At 45.9% G+C, this 17,961-nt stretch overlaps 1 protein-coding gene across 1 annotated transcript in view; it reads right to left on the bottom strand.

Annotated features, from left to right (window-relative positions):
* nphp3 (nephronophthisis 3) overlaps positions 1-17,961 on the bottom strand; it is a 75,447-nt gene that overhangs the window by 12,699 nt on the left and 44,787 nt on the right. The window contains exons 15-21 of the mRNA XM_070880291.1: positions 17,640-17,742; positions 12,527-12,609; positions 11,801-11,939; positions 10,329-10,493; positions 9,373-9,473; positions 8,737-8,859; positions 395-584 (exon numbers count right to left, since the gene is read on the bottom strand). Coding sequence (XP_070736392.1) covers positions 395-584; positions 8,737-8,859; positions 9,373-9,473; positions 10,329-10,493; positions 11,801-11,939; positions 12,527-12,609; positions 17,640-17,742 — 904 coding nt within the window. The remainder of the gene's footprint in view (positions 1-394; positions 585-8,736; positions 8,860-9,372; positions 9,474-10,328; positions 10,494-11,800; positions 11,940-12,526; positions 12,610-17,639; positions 17,743-17,961) is intronic.

Here is a 17,961-nt window from a genome sequence, read left to right as displayed (position 1 = left end):
TTTTGCCCCAACTGCTGAAATAAATCAACTGAAGCTTCTGCAGTAATCAGGGTCGTGTGGGTCAGAGACACAGGCCAGCAGTGACTTCCCAGTGAGTGGCTCTCCAAATGTTGCACCAGGCCATTTCATTCATTAAACCACCTCGAACTGAACTCACTCCACTCTCCAAAGTGACGATTGTGCTTCAATCTCACTGGAGGTCACCACAGAGCCAGGATCCTCGAAGTGATACCTACAGTTTGGACAGAGTTGATTCCCATTTAGATTAGTCTGCGTTTCGATTTAAAATATTATGGCTAAATGACTTGGATCCAGGGTAAGGTTACTGTGGCCTCGAGGTTGCTCGTGAGCTTTTGCCCTCGGCCCTCACCACAACCCGGCTCATTAGAAGTACCTGACTCAGGAGGCCCAAGTCTTTCAAAAAGCGTCCGAGCGTTTCATACAGATCTGCCAACCGTATGATCATGTCTTCTCCTTCACAGTTTTTCTCATACTGCTTTAAAGACTCAAAGTAAGCAGCGGCCATGGAAGCTTTATCCATTCCCACGTACTGCCAGTAGTACAGCAGCTCAGCAAAATGGCCCCTGCAAAACAACACAAACATTGTTTAAACGACGGACAAGACAACTGCACCAAACTAACGGGAAAACATTTCCGATCGAAGTACAAAGGATGAAACTACTTGGTGTAACTCAGTACGTACAGACAGTTGTGGAGAAAATTACATGTCAACACATGCAGCACTATTTCACTCGAACTGGCACAAGCATTGGAGAAATGGTTTTTAATTTGATTCATACAGTGCAGTGTGGTCTATTACATTAGGCACCAACAACATGCGACAAAACGGAAAACTGTATTTCTAATTAGAAAATAAAAGTGAGTAATGGACAATCGTCGGGCCTGTGATCTTAAAATTCATACTCGGATGGTGAATGCACGTGAACTTTAACCTCGGTGTGTGCTTGTTGGTAAAATGGTAAGCTGAAAAGATTGCGTAAACGTTCTCTGATCATTGCGAGTGCTTTATTCCTTGGTTACTAAATGGTGGCAGATGTCACAGACGTGAAGTGCATTTACCTGCATTGGGCGAGTATAAGGAACCTGCTCGAAAAACAAACCAACTGAAGCTTCTGCAGTAATGAGGGTCGTGTGGGTCAGACACAGGCCAGCAGTGACTTCCCAGTGAGTGGCTCTCAAACGTTGCACCAGGCCAGTCCATTCATTAAACCATCTCGAACTGAACTCACTCCACTCTCCTAGTGACGATAGTGCTTCAATCTCACTGGACGTCTCCATAGAGCCTGCTTTTTCCAAGTGATACCTACAGTTTGGACAGGGTTGATTAAGAGTCCCATTTGGATACACAGGGCCATTACTGAAGAAGCTTCAGTTGGTTTAGCTACAGCATAGCCACACTGTGGCCAGTCAGCAATATCTGATGGACAACAATGATGTGTGCCCCATCATTTATTCAGTGTTGCTATTCCCAATGTTCAGTCTCCAGGGGCGGTATATAACCAAGGAAGAGCAGGCTCAACTTCTACTCCTATTTCCTATTTCTTATGTTCTCTTGCTGAAAATGTGTACTAGAATAGTCCATTCAAGACATTTGTTTGGTATTACATGAATGAACCAGGTTAATTAAACCTTCATTTGCTGCACAGAAACCCAAGACTGGGCAGACACAGTCAGCTACACAGAACTGAAGTTAATTTGCCTCCATTTAGGTAGCAGTGCATGACAAGCATGCGTTAAATAGCAAGGGTTATCTTTTTCTTTGTCCAGAAACTTGGTTGAAAAATAATTTGCAGAAACGAGTAAGAATGAGCATGCCTTTAACCCACCCAGGTTACAGGGCAAAGTGCCAAGATAGAGAAAGGTGTGGTGTTAGCATAAAGACCTTCACATTATCAATACGGAACCAAAATTTCACTTTTACAAACCGTCAATGGGTCAGTAATACAAATATTTTGTATTGGTCTTCACGGTAGAAGACACTAAAAACATCCCAATAATGGATAATCAAGGGGCTATAGGGAGGGAGGAACTTAACACAATCACTATCACTAATGAAGTAGTACTCGGTAAAATAATGGGACTAAAGGTGGACAAGTCCCCTGGACCTGATGGCTTACATCCCAGGGTCTTAAAAGAAGTGGCTGCAGAGATAGTGGATGCACTGGCTGTAATCTACCGAAATTATGGATTCTGGGGCGGTCCCAGCGGATTGGAAAAGCGCAAATATAACGCCCCTATTTAAAAAAGGAAGTAGACAGAAAGCAGGAAATTATAGACCAGTTAGCCTAACATCTGTCGTTGGGAAAATGCTGGAGTCCATTATTAAGGAAGCAGTAGCAGGATATTTGGAAAAGCATAATTCAATCAAGCAGAGTCAGCATGGTTTTATGAAAGGGAAATCCTGTTTGATAAATTTGCGGGAGTTCTTTAAGAATGTAACGAGCAGGGTGGATAAGGGGGAACCAGTGGATGTGGTGTATTTGGATTTCCAGAAGGCATTCGATAAGATGCCACACAAAAGGTTACTGCACAAGATAAAAGCTCACGGGGTTGGGGGTAATATATTAGCATGGATAGAGGATTGGCTAACTAACAGAAAACAGAGAGTTGGGATAAATGGGTCATTTTCCGGTTGGCAAACAGTGACTAGTGGGGTGCCGCAGGGATCAGTGCTGGGTCCTCAACTATTTACAATCTATATTAATGACTTGGATGAAGGGACCGAGTGTAATGTAGCCAAGTTTGCTGATGATACAAAGATGGGAAGGGAAAGAAAATTGTGAGGAGGACACAAAAAATCTGCAAAGGGATCTAGACAAGCTCAGTGAGTGGGCAAATATTTGGCAGATGGAGTATAATGTGGGAAAGTGTGAGGTTATCCACTTTGGCAGAAAAAATAGAAAAGTAAATTATAATTTAAATGAAGAAAAATTGCAAAGTGCTGCAGTACAGAGGGACCTATGGGTCCTTGTGCATGAAACAAAAAGTTAGCTTGCAGGTACAGCAAGTAACTAGGAAGGCCAATGGAATGTTGTTCTTTATTGTAAGGGGGATAGAGTATAAAAGCAGAGAAGTCCTGCTCCAACTGTACAGGATATTGATGAGGCCACACCTGGAGTACTGTGTACAGTTTTGGTCTCCGTATTTAAGGAGGGATATACTTGCAGTGGAGGCTGTCCAGAGATGGTTCACTAGGTTGATTCCGGAGATGAGGGGGTTGACTTTTGAAGATAGGTTGAGTCGGTTGGGCCTCTACTCATTGGAGTTCAGAAGAATGAGGTGATCTTATTGAAACTTATAAGATTATGAAGTGGATACAGAGAGGATATTTCCACTCAGGAGAAACTAAAACGAGGGGACATAGGGCTAGAACCTCCACTTTTTTTGCCTGTGTCCCACTTAACGTCCATTTTACCGCTGAGATGATGTATAACGCCCATATATCGCCCATTCTGGCACAAAATGGAAACACTTGGGCTTTTTTAGGAGACCTATCACCGAGCGTTATTTTCCCAATGGGCTTAACGCCTGGATAAAATATCACCACCCGCCCACTTTTTTTGGGGCTGAATCAGCAGGATGGGCGAATTCAACGCCCATAATATCACCGAGCGTTACTTTCCGCACGGAATTAACGCCGAGATTCAATATTAACGTCCACCCACTGTTTTTTGTCGTAAAGAGCATTTTTACCCAAACTAGCGGCCGTGAGATCGGCAAGCGTCACTTTCACCACCTCGCACACATATCGGCCACAATATCCCTCGCTCAAAAAACTGCCCAGAAAAAGTGGAACTAACCGGAACTAATCACAGCGTTATGGACGCCATGTTGTAGATCACATGTTGCGTCCTTTAAAAGGCTGCTGTGCTTCAACCTCGGCGGAGTTCGGATATACTCTGCAGGTCGTTGGAGTTGATGTGAACATCTGTAAAAACATCTTGACCACACAGTGACCGATTGGAATTGAAGAGGTCTCTTCGTCGGGGCATTCCTTGTTTGTGAGCAATCGGTGGAAAACAGAGAGCTACTGCAATGGGGCCTGTCCTTTCTCACCCTCTCTTGGTGACCAAATACATGTAGCAGAATCGACATCGCCGAAGGTACGCTCCCCAGCATTATGTGCCCAATGTAAGACGTGCCAGACTGATGAGGAGGACCAGACGTTACACCAGACGTAAGTACAAGGAGAAGCATTCTTACCTCGACTTGCCCGACACCACCTGCCTTCGGAGACTGTGCTTCCACAAAGAGGTTATCACTGAGGTATACCAGCTGATAAGGGCAGACATGCAGCCTGCCAGCACCATCAGAACTGCACTGTCCGTCGAGGTCAAAGTCACCGCGGCACTGTCGTTCTATGCCTCGGGTTCATTTCAGGCCACAGCTGGAGACATTTGTGGACTTTCTCAGCATGCCACACATCGCTGCATTAGGCAGATCACTGAAGCCCTGTACGCACGCAGGAGGGACTTGATCAGATTCCCCATGACCAGGGAGGCTCAGAGTGAGAGGGCTCTAGGATTCTCCAGAATTGCAAACTTCCCCAAGGCGCAGGGAGCAATAGACTGTACGCACATCGCGATGCGGGCACCTTTTCAGGATGCAGAGGTTTTCAGGAACCGCAAGGGATTCCACTCCAAGTGTCCAACTGGTTGTCGACCACCAGCAAATTATACTGGCAGTGAATGCTCAATTTCTGGGCAGCATCCATGATGCGCACATCCTGCGTGAGAGCACTGTACCTGACTTGTTTAACAATGAGCCACAAGGGACATCTAGATAGGAATAGTGCAATCAAGCAGACGCAACATGGATTCATGAAGGGGAAATCATGTTTAACTAATTTACTGGAATTCTTTGAGGATATAACGAGTATGGTGGATAGAGGTGTACCGATGGATGTGGTGTATTTAGATTTCCAAAAGGCATTCAATAAGGTGCCACACAAAAGGTTACTGCAGAAGATAAAGGTACGCGGTGTCAGAGGAAATATATTAGCATGGATCGAGAATTGGCTGGCTAACAGAAAGCAGAGAGTCGGGATAAATGCGTCCTTTTCGGGTTGGAAATCAGTGGTTAGTGGTGTGCCACAGGGATCGGTGCTGGGACCACAACTGTTTACAATATACATAGATGACATGGAAGAGGGGACAGAGTGTAGTGTAACAAAATTTGCAGATGACACAAAGATTAGTGGGAAAGTGGGTTGTGTAGAGGACACAGAGAGGCTGCAAAGAGATTTAGATAGGTTAAGCGAATGGGCTAAGGTTTGGCAGATGGAATACAATGTCGGAAAAGGTGAGGTCATCCACCTTGGGGGAAAAAAAACACAGTAAAAGGGAATATTATTTGAATGGGGAGAAATTACGACATGCTGTGGTGCAGAGGGACCTGGGGGTCCTTGTGCATGAATCCCAAAAAGTTAGTTTGCAGGTGCAGCAGGTAATCAGGAAGGCGAATGGAATGTTGGCCTTCATTGCGAGAGGGATGGAGTACAAAAGCAGGGAGGTCCTGCTGCAACTATACAGGGTACTGGTGAGGCCGCACCTGGAGTACTGCGTGCAGTTTTGGTCACCTTACTTAAGGAAGGATATACTAGCCTTGGAGAGGGTACAGAGACGATTCACTAGGCTGATTCCGGAGATGAGGGGGTTACCTTATGATGATAGATTGAGTAAACTGGGTCTTTACTCGTTGGAGTTCAGAAGGATGAGGAGTGATCTTATAGAAACATTTAAAATAATGAAAGAGATAGACAAAATAGAGGCGGAGAGATTGTTTCCACTGGTCGGGGAGACTAGAACTAGGGGGCACAGCCTCAAAATACGGGGGAGCCAATTTAAAACCGAGTTGAGAAGGAATTTCTTCTCCCAGAGGGTTGTGAATCTGTGGAATTCTCTGCCCAAGGAAGCAGTTGAGGCTAGCTCATTGAATGTATTCAAATCACAGATAGATAGATTTTTAACCAATAAGGGAATTAAGGGTTATGGGGAGCGGGCGGGTAAGTGGAGCTGAGTCCACGGCCAGATCAGCCATGATCTTGTTGCATGGCGGAGCAGGCTCGAGGGGCTAGGTGGCCTACTCCTGTTCCTAATTCTTATGTTCTTATGTTCTTATGTAAGGTCAATGCTGGATGCTTGGTGACAAAGGATATGCCCTCACCATCTGGTTGATGCGTGACACCCACACCGAGGCCGAGTGGCAATACAACGAGGGCCACAGAGCAACTCGCAATATCGTGGAGAAAACCATTGGAGTGCTGAAGCAGCGCTTCAGATGCCTGGACCACTCAGGAGGCGAGCTCCAATACCACCCTGAGCAGGTAGCTCAATTCGTGGTGGTGTGCTCCATGTTACACAACTTGGCTATCAGGAGGGGACAAGAATTGTCTGATGAGTCTGACAGTCCACCTCACCAGAGAGGAAGAGGAGGACGAGGAGGCAGACGTTGACATCGGCCCAGACAATCAGGCTGATGCTGAAGCCATGCCCCCGCCCCGCTGTAGACCGCATGAATGGGCCCATGGTGGCATGATAGCTGCAAGAGCCTTACATCAGGAGCTCATCAATGATCGCTTTGCCTGAAAGAATGTTGGTGTTATTTACAAGGCTGACACACTGCTGGGTGTGCAGGTCATACATCAATGGTGGGCATCACCTTGGTAAGTGTCATTATACCCTTTGATGTTAAGGAATCACCAGCGTGTAATGGTGCAGCTATCTGAGCCAATGAGCTGCAAGGTTTTGTAAAATAAAAAACATTTAAACCGAACATTAGACTGAAATCATCAGTATTTCTGTACAAACCAACCCTTTCCTCCCCACCGCGCTTCTTCTCACCAATCTACCCCTTCCTCTTCCCCTCCTGACCCCAAGGCGCCTGGCCAAGGAGCTCCTCAGGCGACGCTTCATTGTGGGTGGTGGGGGGGCGGGGGGAGGAGGGGGGAAAAGGGCTGACGGCCGAAGTGCTGCTTGGACGGATACGGAAGAGGACAGTCCCGAGGTGGGAATGTGCTCCGAGCCATAAGCAAGATGTTGCTACTGGCTCTGATGTGTGGTTGGCAATGGGGCTGCGTCACCTTGGGGTGTATCGCGGCGATCCGGGACCACTGGGAGCCCTCTGCCACCAGTGTACCTGGCTACCAGCTCCAGGGTCTCCTCCATCCCTTTCATTTTATATCTTATTTGTTGGACAAAAACTCGGTGCCAACTATGTTCTTGGTGCTTAGTGGTCTTTTTGCTGCTGGTGAATCTCCGTCGTGCCTCCCACAACAGCCAGACAAGCACACACCACAGCCACACACACCTTCAGTCCCTCTCAGCTCCCTCTCTCTCTCCCCGTCTCCTCTTCTGCGCATGTCATGATGACCCTTGACCTCCTGAATCGCGGGAATCGAGCGTTACTATGCCGTTGCTAAGGACGGCGACACTTTACGGCAGAGGGTCAGGAAAATTTAAGGCTACTGCCCATTTGATATCGCTCGTATTAACGCCCATTTTCAAAAATGTAAATTAAGTGTTATGAGAATGGGAGACAAACCAGCGATCTGAAGAGCCTTTTTTACTGCCCACGCCAGAAATAACGCCCATTTTTGGGCAATAAGCACAAAGTGGAGGTTCTAGCCCATAGTCTTAGAATAAGGGGCCGCCTATTTAAAACTGAGATAATTTCTTCTCTCAGAGGGTTGTAAATCTGTGGAATTCTCTGCCCCAGAGAGCTGTGGAGGCTGGGTCATTGAATATATTTAAGGTGGAGATAGACAGATTTCTTGAGTGATAAGAGAGTGAAGGGTTAGGGAGAGCAGACAGGGAAGTGGAGCTGAGCCCATGATCGGATCAGCCATGATCTTATTGAATGGCAGAGCAGGCTCGAGGGGCCGAATGGCCGACTCCTGCTCCTATTTCTTATGTTCTTATATAACACGTCAGCGCTGCGCAGAGAGCCCCTGATCCCGGCCCGAAAGGAAGTGGAGCTTGCGACATCGCGCTCCGCTTCCTGTGAGGGACGGTAACCCGGGTTTCGCTTCCAGGGTGGGACTCTTGCAATGGGCGTAGTATATCTGACCCTGGAGAGGTTACTGCCCCAAGCCGGGGCGACGGGGAATTCCGGCTACCCTAGTGTCCGTAATGGTGACCATGAAACTGCCGGATTGTTGTAAAAACCCATCTGGCTCACTATTGTCCTTCAGGGAAGGAAATCTGCCGTCCTTACCTGGTCTGGCCGATATGTGACTCCAGACCCACAGCAATGTGATTGACTCTTAACTGCCCTGAAATGGCGGCTCACCACCACCTTCTCGAGGACAATTCGGGATGGGCAATAAATGCCGGCCTTGCCAGCGATACCCACATCCCAGGAATGGATCTTTTTAAATATAAGACAGAATTGCTTTATTTTTGTCACAAACACTTTCATATGAAATTAACCAGTTTAAATGAAATGGGTTAAACCTTTGTTCAAGTAGAGGACAGAGGAATTCCATATGATTATCACTTTCATTGCTGAGGCTTCACAGCAGATTTCAAACCAAAGAATTGTAAAATGAACCAAACTTCCTCGCTAATGGTGGGCTTCCCAACCGCTTCCCACCTCCCCAACTTTATAGACTTAATATTGCAACCCTGGTTTTAAGAAATCCCCAAAGTAAGGATCCCACGAGATGCATTTCTTTTCTCAAAAAAGCGCTATTGGCCGAGGTGCCAGCTTTCCTACCTCTTGTACAGGTTCTGAGAGACAAAGAGGTTGAGGAGGCAGTTGTGCAGCTTGTGTCTGTCTCCCTGTTGCTGGAAGAGCCAGGGGAGCTCATCGGTATCTCGCCAGGTTACTCTGCCCTGACTGAAAAACATAAGCGGCATAAAAATCACACAGAACATAGCTTGTACACCAAATAAAGGTCGTGGAAACCACTCATCGACTGGTGTTAATCCATGCAGCTACAATCTATTACCAAGATAATGTTATATTTATATATATTACAGTAAGTCAGGGTAGTTACACAGCAGTTTGGTGCTCAGAGTTGAGGGTTCCTGTTTGAGGTTCCACATGTGGTGGGATTGCAATCTCACGGTGGAATTGGGGGTTGTGCTGTACTAAGGCAAACCGAGTATTTCCCTGCAAGGTCGGAGCAACAATGAGAGCGCCAGCGACTATCGTTTACACCTTGTAGCAGCTGGTTACAAGGAACATTGGGGAAGGTTTGGAACCAAGTCGTCTACCCATCCCCACCGTGAGGACCATCCAAGGACAGGACAGAGGGATTTTTCTTTTAAATGGAAAAGGAAGACATTTTAAAAAATGATGAGCTGAGTTACTAGAAATACTACTAATACTCATCGCACTAATAAATACCTCATTTGCTTTGAAAAATACTGCACCAGTTTTTCTCTGTACACCGTGATAGTATCCTTTGCTTCTTTCTCCATATACTGCAATCTCACTGCTTCCCAAGCCTTCAAACAAATCATAAGGTCATAAACATAATACACTAAATACTGTAGATGATTAACCTCACCTACAGTGATAAGTAGTGGAGGGATAACCCTCAAACAAGGTGACCACACAGGAAAGGAGCTGCTCAGTAGGCAGCACTCTCGCCTCAGTCAGGTCATAGGTTCAAACGCCACGCCAGACACTTGAGCACATAATCTCGGCTGGTATTCCAGTGCAGTGCTGAGAGTGCACCGCACTGGTGGAGGTGCCATCTTTCGGATGAGATGCTAAATTGATGCCCTGTCTGCCCTCGCAGTTGGACATACATGATCCCATGGCACTATTCGAAGAATAATAGGGTCGTTCTCCTGGTGCCCTGACCAATCTTTATCCCTCAACCAACATCACTAAATAAAAACTGTTTAATTGGCCACTTATCGCGTGGCTGTTTGTGGGATCTTGCTGTGCACAAATTGGCTGCTGCATTTTCCGACATTACTACAACAACTTGATTGGCTTTGCAGCCACAGAGCCGGCACTGATACGAGAGGCTGACTGGTCTTCTGTGCCGTACGTGTGTATGAATTCTATGAAAAGTGCTTTGGAACATTGTGAAGTTGTGAAGAGCACTACGTAAATGCAAGTTCTCTCTTTTCTGACGAAAGGGTTATTCCAGGTGCTGAGATCTTGCTGCATTTACTCCAAGTGGCTGCGTATTTCCGAGTTAATCGTCTGTTACTAAATCTGCCGTATGATTATGGGAGTGACTAGAAACCCCGCAGTTGTTTCTCTGGCCTAATGCTTTCAGAATTACACAAATTAGCACCGTTACTGTTGCACACACCATGAATGCAATTCGAATGAACTATTCTGACCTGAAGATGCTGAAACTTCAGCAGGCCACAGCTGTACGTTATCACACATGTGCACTGCAAGCTATGCAGAAGGGAGGCTAACACAGGCCAGCAAAGTTCTGGGCAAATCTCCAACAGTTCGCCTTCACTCACACCATTGTGACTCACATAGACCAGACACAGAATCTGAGAAGGAATTAAAAGAACGATATTAGAAAATACATACTCAATGGGTCTGAAATGTACACACACCCATGGGACCCCCGCAAGTTCTGGGTTTAGGTATGTGAAGCACATGCGCCTAAACCTGGCACTTGTGTACAGTCAAAAAATCTCGACAGATCGCACGCATGCGAAGGAAAAGGGCCTCCCTCCGCGGGCGGAGAGTTGGGCTATTTCAAAATAATACATTTTTGTATAAAATATTTAATTAAATTGCATTTTAATTAATTTTAAATATGTAGTGTGATTTTAAACATTTATTTTCAGCGTATGTGTGTTTTGGGGGGTTTCCCATTCATACTCCGTACATAGGAACTCACCGTAAGTATGAATGGGGTTCTCCCACTCTGATAGGTTGGGACGGCCCACGTGATCCCAGTGATCCGTACGAAACCCGTACGCTCCTGGGATATGTGGGTCCCCATGCTGGCCTTCACGGAGAGCCCCAGGGACCGCTACTCTCCAAACCTCGGGATCACCAGGTACTTTTGTAGAAATTATTCCGGTCGGAAGCCTCCGACTGCAAATTCTGGGCCATTATTTAGAACAGAAAAGACTTTGGGTTGTATAGAATTCAAATACAATATTTGTTTTAAAAACTTAAAATGTACTTCAACCATTCAAAACTGCTCTTAACCCAAATTCCTCATGCTCATCAGAGAACAACCACAATGTGCTTCACAACCAACTTAATCACTTTTGTATCCAGGGAAGCTTTCAGGCTATGTTGCATGGCAACTGACTCCAAAACACAAATAGTTTTTGGGGGAATACATTTAATCTTTTTGCACTGATCCCGATATTCCTTAAGGATTGCTGACTCAAGTTGTGACATTAGCTGGTCACCCTTTTGCATCTGACACAAACTGTCAAAACGTGCTTGAAGTGCTCCGCACAGTGCGTTTCAGATCAATCTTTATTGATTGCCGGTCTGTCGTTGCTTCTTACAGGTGGCAGCTATGAACATTGTATTGAAATACTTGAAATGTGGATTACACCAGTGTTAAAATATACCCAGCACTATTGATAGCACGGTATTACAAAGCTCCATAAATTTGAGGAAACATCACTATTTATTCAGATATTCAATTTGTTTCAATTCTTAATTCTAATGTGGGGTTTATTTTTTACATTATAATTTATACCAAGAAACCTTACCCTTTCCTGTGTAACTATTTTTTTAAGCTTGCAACGATCTAACTTTACATATACTTTCTCAGATTGCAAATGAATATGCTGCCTATTGCTAAAAGTTGCAGTATTTCCCTCACCTCTCTCATCAGCTGTCTGTCCCTGTCAGTAGGCTGCGACTGCTGTACAGACTGCAGCACAAGCCGATACAGAGACACAGTATCCGGACACTGAAAACATTGTTGGAGAATATCGTCGATGTCTCCCAGGCCTTTGGCACTAAACAAAGACAAGTACAGTTAAGCTGAGTGTCGGCACCATTTCAGTGTTTAAATATGTTGAGCTTTTCCTGAGTTTACAGCAAATGCAGCAAATTCTCTTTTACAACAGCAACTTTGGGAACCACACGAAGTGAGGATATGCTCTGACCTTGTGTGCACAGTATATTCACGGACATTAAAGAATTCCACCACAGAATCCGTCAATACTTGATACTAAATTTGTACTGGGCCCAGCAGCTGTAGAAGTTGAGCAATAGAAGGAGTACAAAAACAGTGAGGGGGAAGAAATAAAGCAGAACTTCTCAATGTCCCTGTTGATGAATTGTACAATGTCCGCACTGCATCTACAGAGAGCAAGCAAAGCTCAAGGTGATGAGTTACAAGGCAGACGTGACTAAGATTAAAACTGAGCGCTGGACTGTAAGAACTGGACCCATGCAGATGCCTGTATTTGTCTCAAATTTAAAACTGGTTGCAGTAGAATTTCCCACTCATGCAAGGACTAGTGAAATTTGAAAACACTTTACGGGACAAATATTGCACAAAGACAAAAAATATGTAAACATGTAAATGAATGCCTCTCACCCTGTGATCATTTTGGCCAGAAGCGTAACGTACAGTGCATTGCATGTAGTCGCAGATCGACAATGTTTCTCCAGCTTCTTCTCCTACAATTCATTAATGATATTCACACAAAACAAGTCAGCAAACATTTCATTTCCTCACCAATGTTATCCCCTCGTCCCCTAAAAGGATGGCTCCACAGTGGCCAGTTATTGTTGGCTACATCACCCAATTGATGTGCAGGCCTATACAACATGTTCATAGCAGGCTTCTCGGAGTCCAATTGGGTCGTCAATTAAGCATAAGAACATAAGAAAAAGGAGCAGGAGTAGACCATTTGCCCACTCGAGCCTGCTCTGCCATTCAATATCACGGCTGATCTGGTCTTGGGATCAGCTCCACTGCCCTAACCGCTAAAGCCCCCACAAACACAAACTGCAGCATTGAGCAGCATTCCTCGTGCTGCTCCGACTGAAGGCAGCCCTCCCGCACAGCCCTGGGATCAGCCCCGAGATCAGCCCCGGGATCAGCCCCGGGATCAACTCCAGGATCCCCACGGGATCAGCTCCAGGATCAGCCTCGGGATCAACTCCAGGATCAGCCCCGGGATCAACCACGGGATCAGCCCCGGGATCAACTCCAGGATCACAACGGGATCAGCTCCAGGATCAGCCCCGGGATCAGCTCCAGGATCAGCCCCGGGATCAACTCCAGGATCACCACGGGATCAGTTCCAGGATCAGCCCCGGGATCAGCCCCGGGATCAGCTCCGGGATCAGAACCGGGATCAGCCCCGGGATCAACTCCAGGATCACCACGGGATCATCTCCAGGATCAGTCTCGGGATCAACTCCAGGATCAGCCCCGGGATCAACCACGGGATCAACCCCGGGATCAGCTCCGGGATCAGCTCCGGGATCATAGAAACATAGAAAATAGGTGCAGGAGTAGGCCATTCAGCCCTTCTAGCCTGCACCGCCATTCAATGAGTTCATGGCTGAACATGAAACTTCAGTACCCCCTTCCTGCTTTCTCGCCATACCCCTTGATCCCCCTAGTAGTAAGGACTTCATCTAACTCCCTTTTGAATATATTTAGTGAATTGGCCTCAACTACTTTCTGTGGTAGAGAATTCCACAGGTTCACCACTCTCTGGGTGAAGAAGTTTCTCCTCATCTCGATCCTAAATGGCTTACCCCTTATCCTTAGACTGTGACCCCTGGTCTGGACTTCCCCAACATTGGGAACATTCTTCCTGCATCTAACCTGTCTAAACCCATCAGAATTTTAAACATTTCTATGAGGTCCCCTCTCATTCTTCTGAAATCCAGTGAATACAAGCCCAGTTGATCCAGTCTTTCTTGATAGGTCAGTCCCACCATCCCGGGAATCAGTCTGGTGAATCTTCGCTGCACTCCCTCAATAGCAAGAATGCTAGGAGACCAAAACTGTGCACAATACTCCAGGTGTGGCCTCACCAAGGCCCTGTACAACTGTAGCAACTGTAGCAACACCTCCCTGCCCCTGTACTCAAATACCCTCGCTATGAAGGCCAACATGCCATTTGCTTTCTTAACCGCCTGCTGTACCTGCATGCCAACCTTCAATGACTGATGTACCATGACACCCAGGTCTCGTTGCACCTTCCCTTTTCCTAATCTGTCACCATTCAGATAATAGTCTGTCTCTCTGTTTTTACCACCAAAGTGGATAACCTCACATTTATCCACATTATACTTCATCTGCCATGCATTTGCCCACTCACCTAACCTATCCAAGTCACTCTGCAGCCTCATAGCATCCTCCTCGCAGCTCACACTGCCACCCAACTTAGTGTCATCTGCAAATTTGGAGATACTACATTTAATCCCCTCGTCTAAATCATTAATGTACAATGTAAACAGCTGGGGCCCCAGCACAGAACCTTGCGGTACCCCACTAGTCACTGCCTGCCATTCTGAAAAGTCCCCATTTACTCCTACTCTTTGCTTCCTGTCTGACAACCAGTTCTCAATCCACATCAGCACACTACCCCCAATCCCATGTGCTTTAACTTTGCACATTAATCTCTTGTGTGGGACCTTGTCGAAAGCCTTCTGAAAGTCCAAATATACCACATCAACTGGTTCTCCCTTGTCCACTCTACTGGAAACATCCTCAAAAAATTCCAGAAGATTTGTCAAGCATGATTTCCCTTTCACAAATCCATGCTGACTTGGACCTATCATGTCACCATTTTCCAAATGCGCTGCTATGACATCCTTAATAATTGATTCCATCATTTTACCCACTACTGAGGTCAGGCTGACCGGTCTATAATTCCCTGTTTTCTCTCTCCCTCCTTTTTTAAAAAGTGGGGTTACATTGGCTACCCTCCACTCGATAGGAACTGATCCAGAGTCAATGGAATGTTGGAAAATGACTCAATGCATCCGCTATTTCCAAGGCCACCTCCTTAAGTACTCTGGGATGCAGTCCATCAGGCCCTGGGGATTTATCGGCCTTCAATCCCATCAATTTCCCCAACACAATTTCCCGACTAATAAAGATTTCCCTCAGTTCCTCCTCCTTACTAGACCCTCTGACCCCTTTTATATCCGGAAGGTTGTTTGTGTCCTCCTTAGTGAACACCGAACCAAAGTACTTGTTCAATTGGTCCGCCATTTCTTTGTTCCCCGTTATGACTTCCCCTGATTCTGACTGCAGGGGACCTACATTTGTCTTTACTAACCTTTTTCTCTTTACATATCTATAGAAACTTGTGCAATCCGCCTTAATGTTCTCTGCAAGCTTCTTCTCGTACTCCATTTTCCCTGCCTTAATCAAACCCTTTGTCCTCCTCTGCTGAGTTCTAAATTTCTCCCAGTCCCCGGGTTCACTGCTATTTCTGGCCAATTTGTATGCCACTTCCTTGGCTTTAATACTATCCCTGATTTCCCTAGATAGCCACGGTTGAGCCACCTTCCCTTTTTTATTTTTACGCCAGACAGGAATGTACAATTGTTGTAGTTCATCCATGCGGTCTCTAAATGTCTGCCATTGCCCATCCACAGTCAACCCCTTAAGTATCATTTGCCAATCTATCCTAGCCAATTCACGCCTCATACCTTCAAAGTTACCCTTCTTTAAGTTCTGGACCATGGTCTCTGAATTAACTGTTTCATTCTCCATCCTAATGCAGAATTCCACCATATTATGGTCACTCTTCCCCAAGCGGCCTCGCACAACGAGATTACTAATTAATCCTCTCTCATTACACAACACCCAGTCTAAGATGGCCTCCCCCCTAGTTGGTTCCTCGACAAATTGGTCTAGAAAACCATCCCTTATGCACTCCAGGAAATCCTCCTCCACCGTATTGCTTCCAGTTTGGCTAGCCCAATCTATGTGCATATTAAAGTCACCCATTATAACTGCTGCACCTTTATTGCATGCACCCCTAATTTCCTGTTTGATGCCCTCCCCAACATCACTACTACTGTTTGGAGGTCTGTTCCGGGATCAACTCCGGGATCAGCCCCGGGATCAACTCCGGGATCAGCCCCGGGATCTTCCTGAGCTGTCGGACTCCATTACTCTCTGGATAAACTTGCTGAGTAATCGGGCAATTCCAAGAAACATTTCCAACAAAAACACAAGTTTCAAACTATTGTGACTGTAAAGTGATACATTCAATGAACTCTCCGGGGTAAGAATTGGGATCAGCAGTGAGAGGCTAGCTGGTTCTGGTTCTTTGGAGTGGGAGCAGTTTGGGTACGTAACCAGGCAGGAACTTGGGGTGGAGCGGAGAAAGAGGGAGTTTTTAAATGAACTAAAAGATGTACTAAGTTGCTTAAAGGGTAGTTTAAAGTTGTAAGTCGTTTATCAATAGTTTTAGATCAGGGCCGTTGCACAAGGATGGGGAAGGTGAAAGGAGAGCAATGGTCTGTCAATACTGTCACATGTTCCCAATAGTCCGAGGTAAGCAGGCCCATCATTGTGAAAACTGTCGATTGAACAGGGCGCTGAAGAACACAGTGGAATTGAAGAGTGGGATTCAGGTGCTAAGAGGATTGAAGTCAGCAGGAGAGACACTGGAGTACAGGGTGAGCTGGAGGTGTATAAAGAGCATGCTGGAGGGAGAGTTCGGCAAGTAAGGTAGGGATTGAGTTACATTGCAAGGACAGATCAGACTTGGAATATGACGTTCAGTTCTGATCACACCACCACAAAAAGGACAGATAGCTACTGGGAAAGGAACAGACAGAGGAAAGAACTGATCCCTACTGGAGAGGAGCAGTGAGGGAACATTAGAGAAGGGCAGGACGCAAACAATAAGGCATTTCTGGGAGAGAAAGGGAGGGGGAGACACCATCAAGGTATATAAAATGTTAAATACATTCAACTTTCACCACCCCACTATACTTTCTAAATTTTCCATCCTTTTAGTCTAACTGGTCTCCCATGGTGCTACGCCTGAGGAATCAAGGCTGTGTACTCTCCAGGTAAAGCAGGGGTTAAAATGTAGATGGTGTTAAGATTGAATTCCCATTCACACCAAATTCTCTCAAAAATAATCGTCTAATTGCTAAACTTTGCACAAGTATTAATTATGGACAAAAAAGCCCACTGCTGCCCAACAACACTTTGATGCTGAACTCCTGCTGAGGCTAACCTCCAGGGCACTCTGTCCCGAGCGCTCACATTCCACTGGCCTCTCACAGCTCCAGGCTCTTCATTCTCAAAGCCTCTGAAAGAATTCGATTTATTGGGAAGGCATTGCTTCACTTAATCCACTTTAACATGAATCCTACTCCTGCACCTATTTTCTATGTTTCTATAGCAGGAAGGGGGTACTGAAGTTGCATGTTCAGCCATGAACTCATTGAATGGCGGTGCAGGCTAGAAGGGCTGAATGGCCTACTCCTGCACCTATTTTCTATGTCTATGAAAGGGAATGTGTGCGGATTTACCAAATGAACAAAGTTTGTATTTTACAGATCATAAATTCCAACTATAATTTGTAAACACTTCAGTTTACGCAAAACAAAAATGTTTTAAGATTTATTGTTGCTTTACTTTCCAGGGTACAAGGAACAGCATTACAGGCACAAGCCGAAGCTTGGATGGGATAAACAGGGAACGGAGCACAAACCTGCTCTCTGCTCAGTCTCACGTCAGCGTTGCAGCATTCCAGGTTAATCAGAGTCTTGACATCCTTCGGAATCAGTGGATCGAGATGTAGCGTTGGCCATAACCTGATTGGAGCAAAATTAATAGGTGGATTCAATTTATGTGATTCACCTACTGGTGCACAAGCACCGAGTGTCACTCTCTCTCACCATATCACCATTTAGCATATAGCCCAGAAACAGGCCATTCGGCCCAACCAGTCCACGCCAGCGTTTATGCTCCACTCGAGCCTCCTCCCATCTTTCCTCATCTAACTCTATCACCATAACCCTCTATTCCCTTCT

This window comes from Pristiophorus japonicus, chromosome 5 (genome assembly GCF_044704955.1).
Source record: "Pristiophorus japonicus isolate sPriJap1 chromosome 5, sPriJap1.hap1, whole genome shotgun sequence".
NCBI classification, from domain to species: Eukaryota; Metazoa; Chordata; class Chondrichthyes; family Pristiophoridae; genus Pristiophorus; species Pristiophorus japonicus.
Note: the sequence above shows the minus strand (reverse complement) of the source record. Positions and strands in the feature narration are given on the sequence as shown.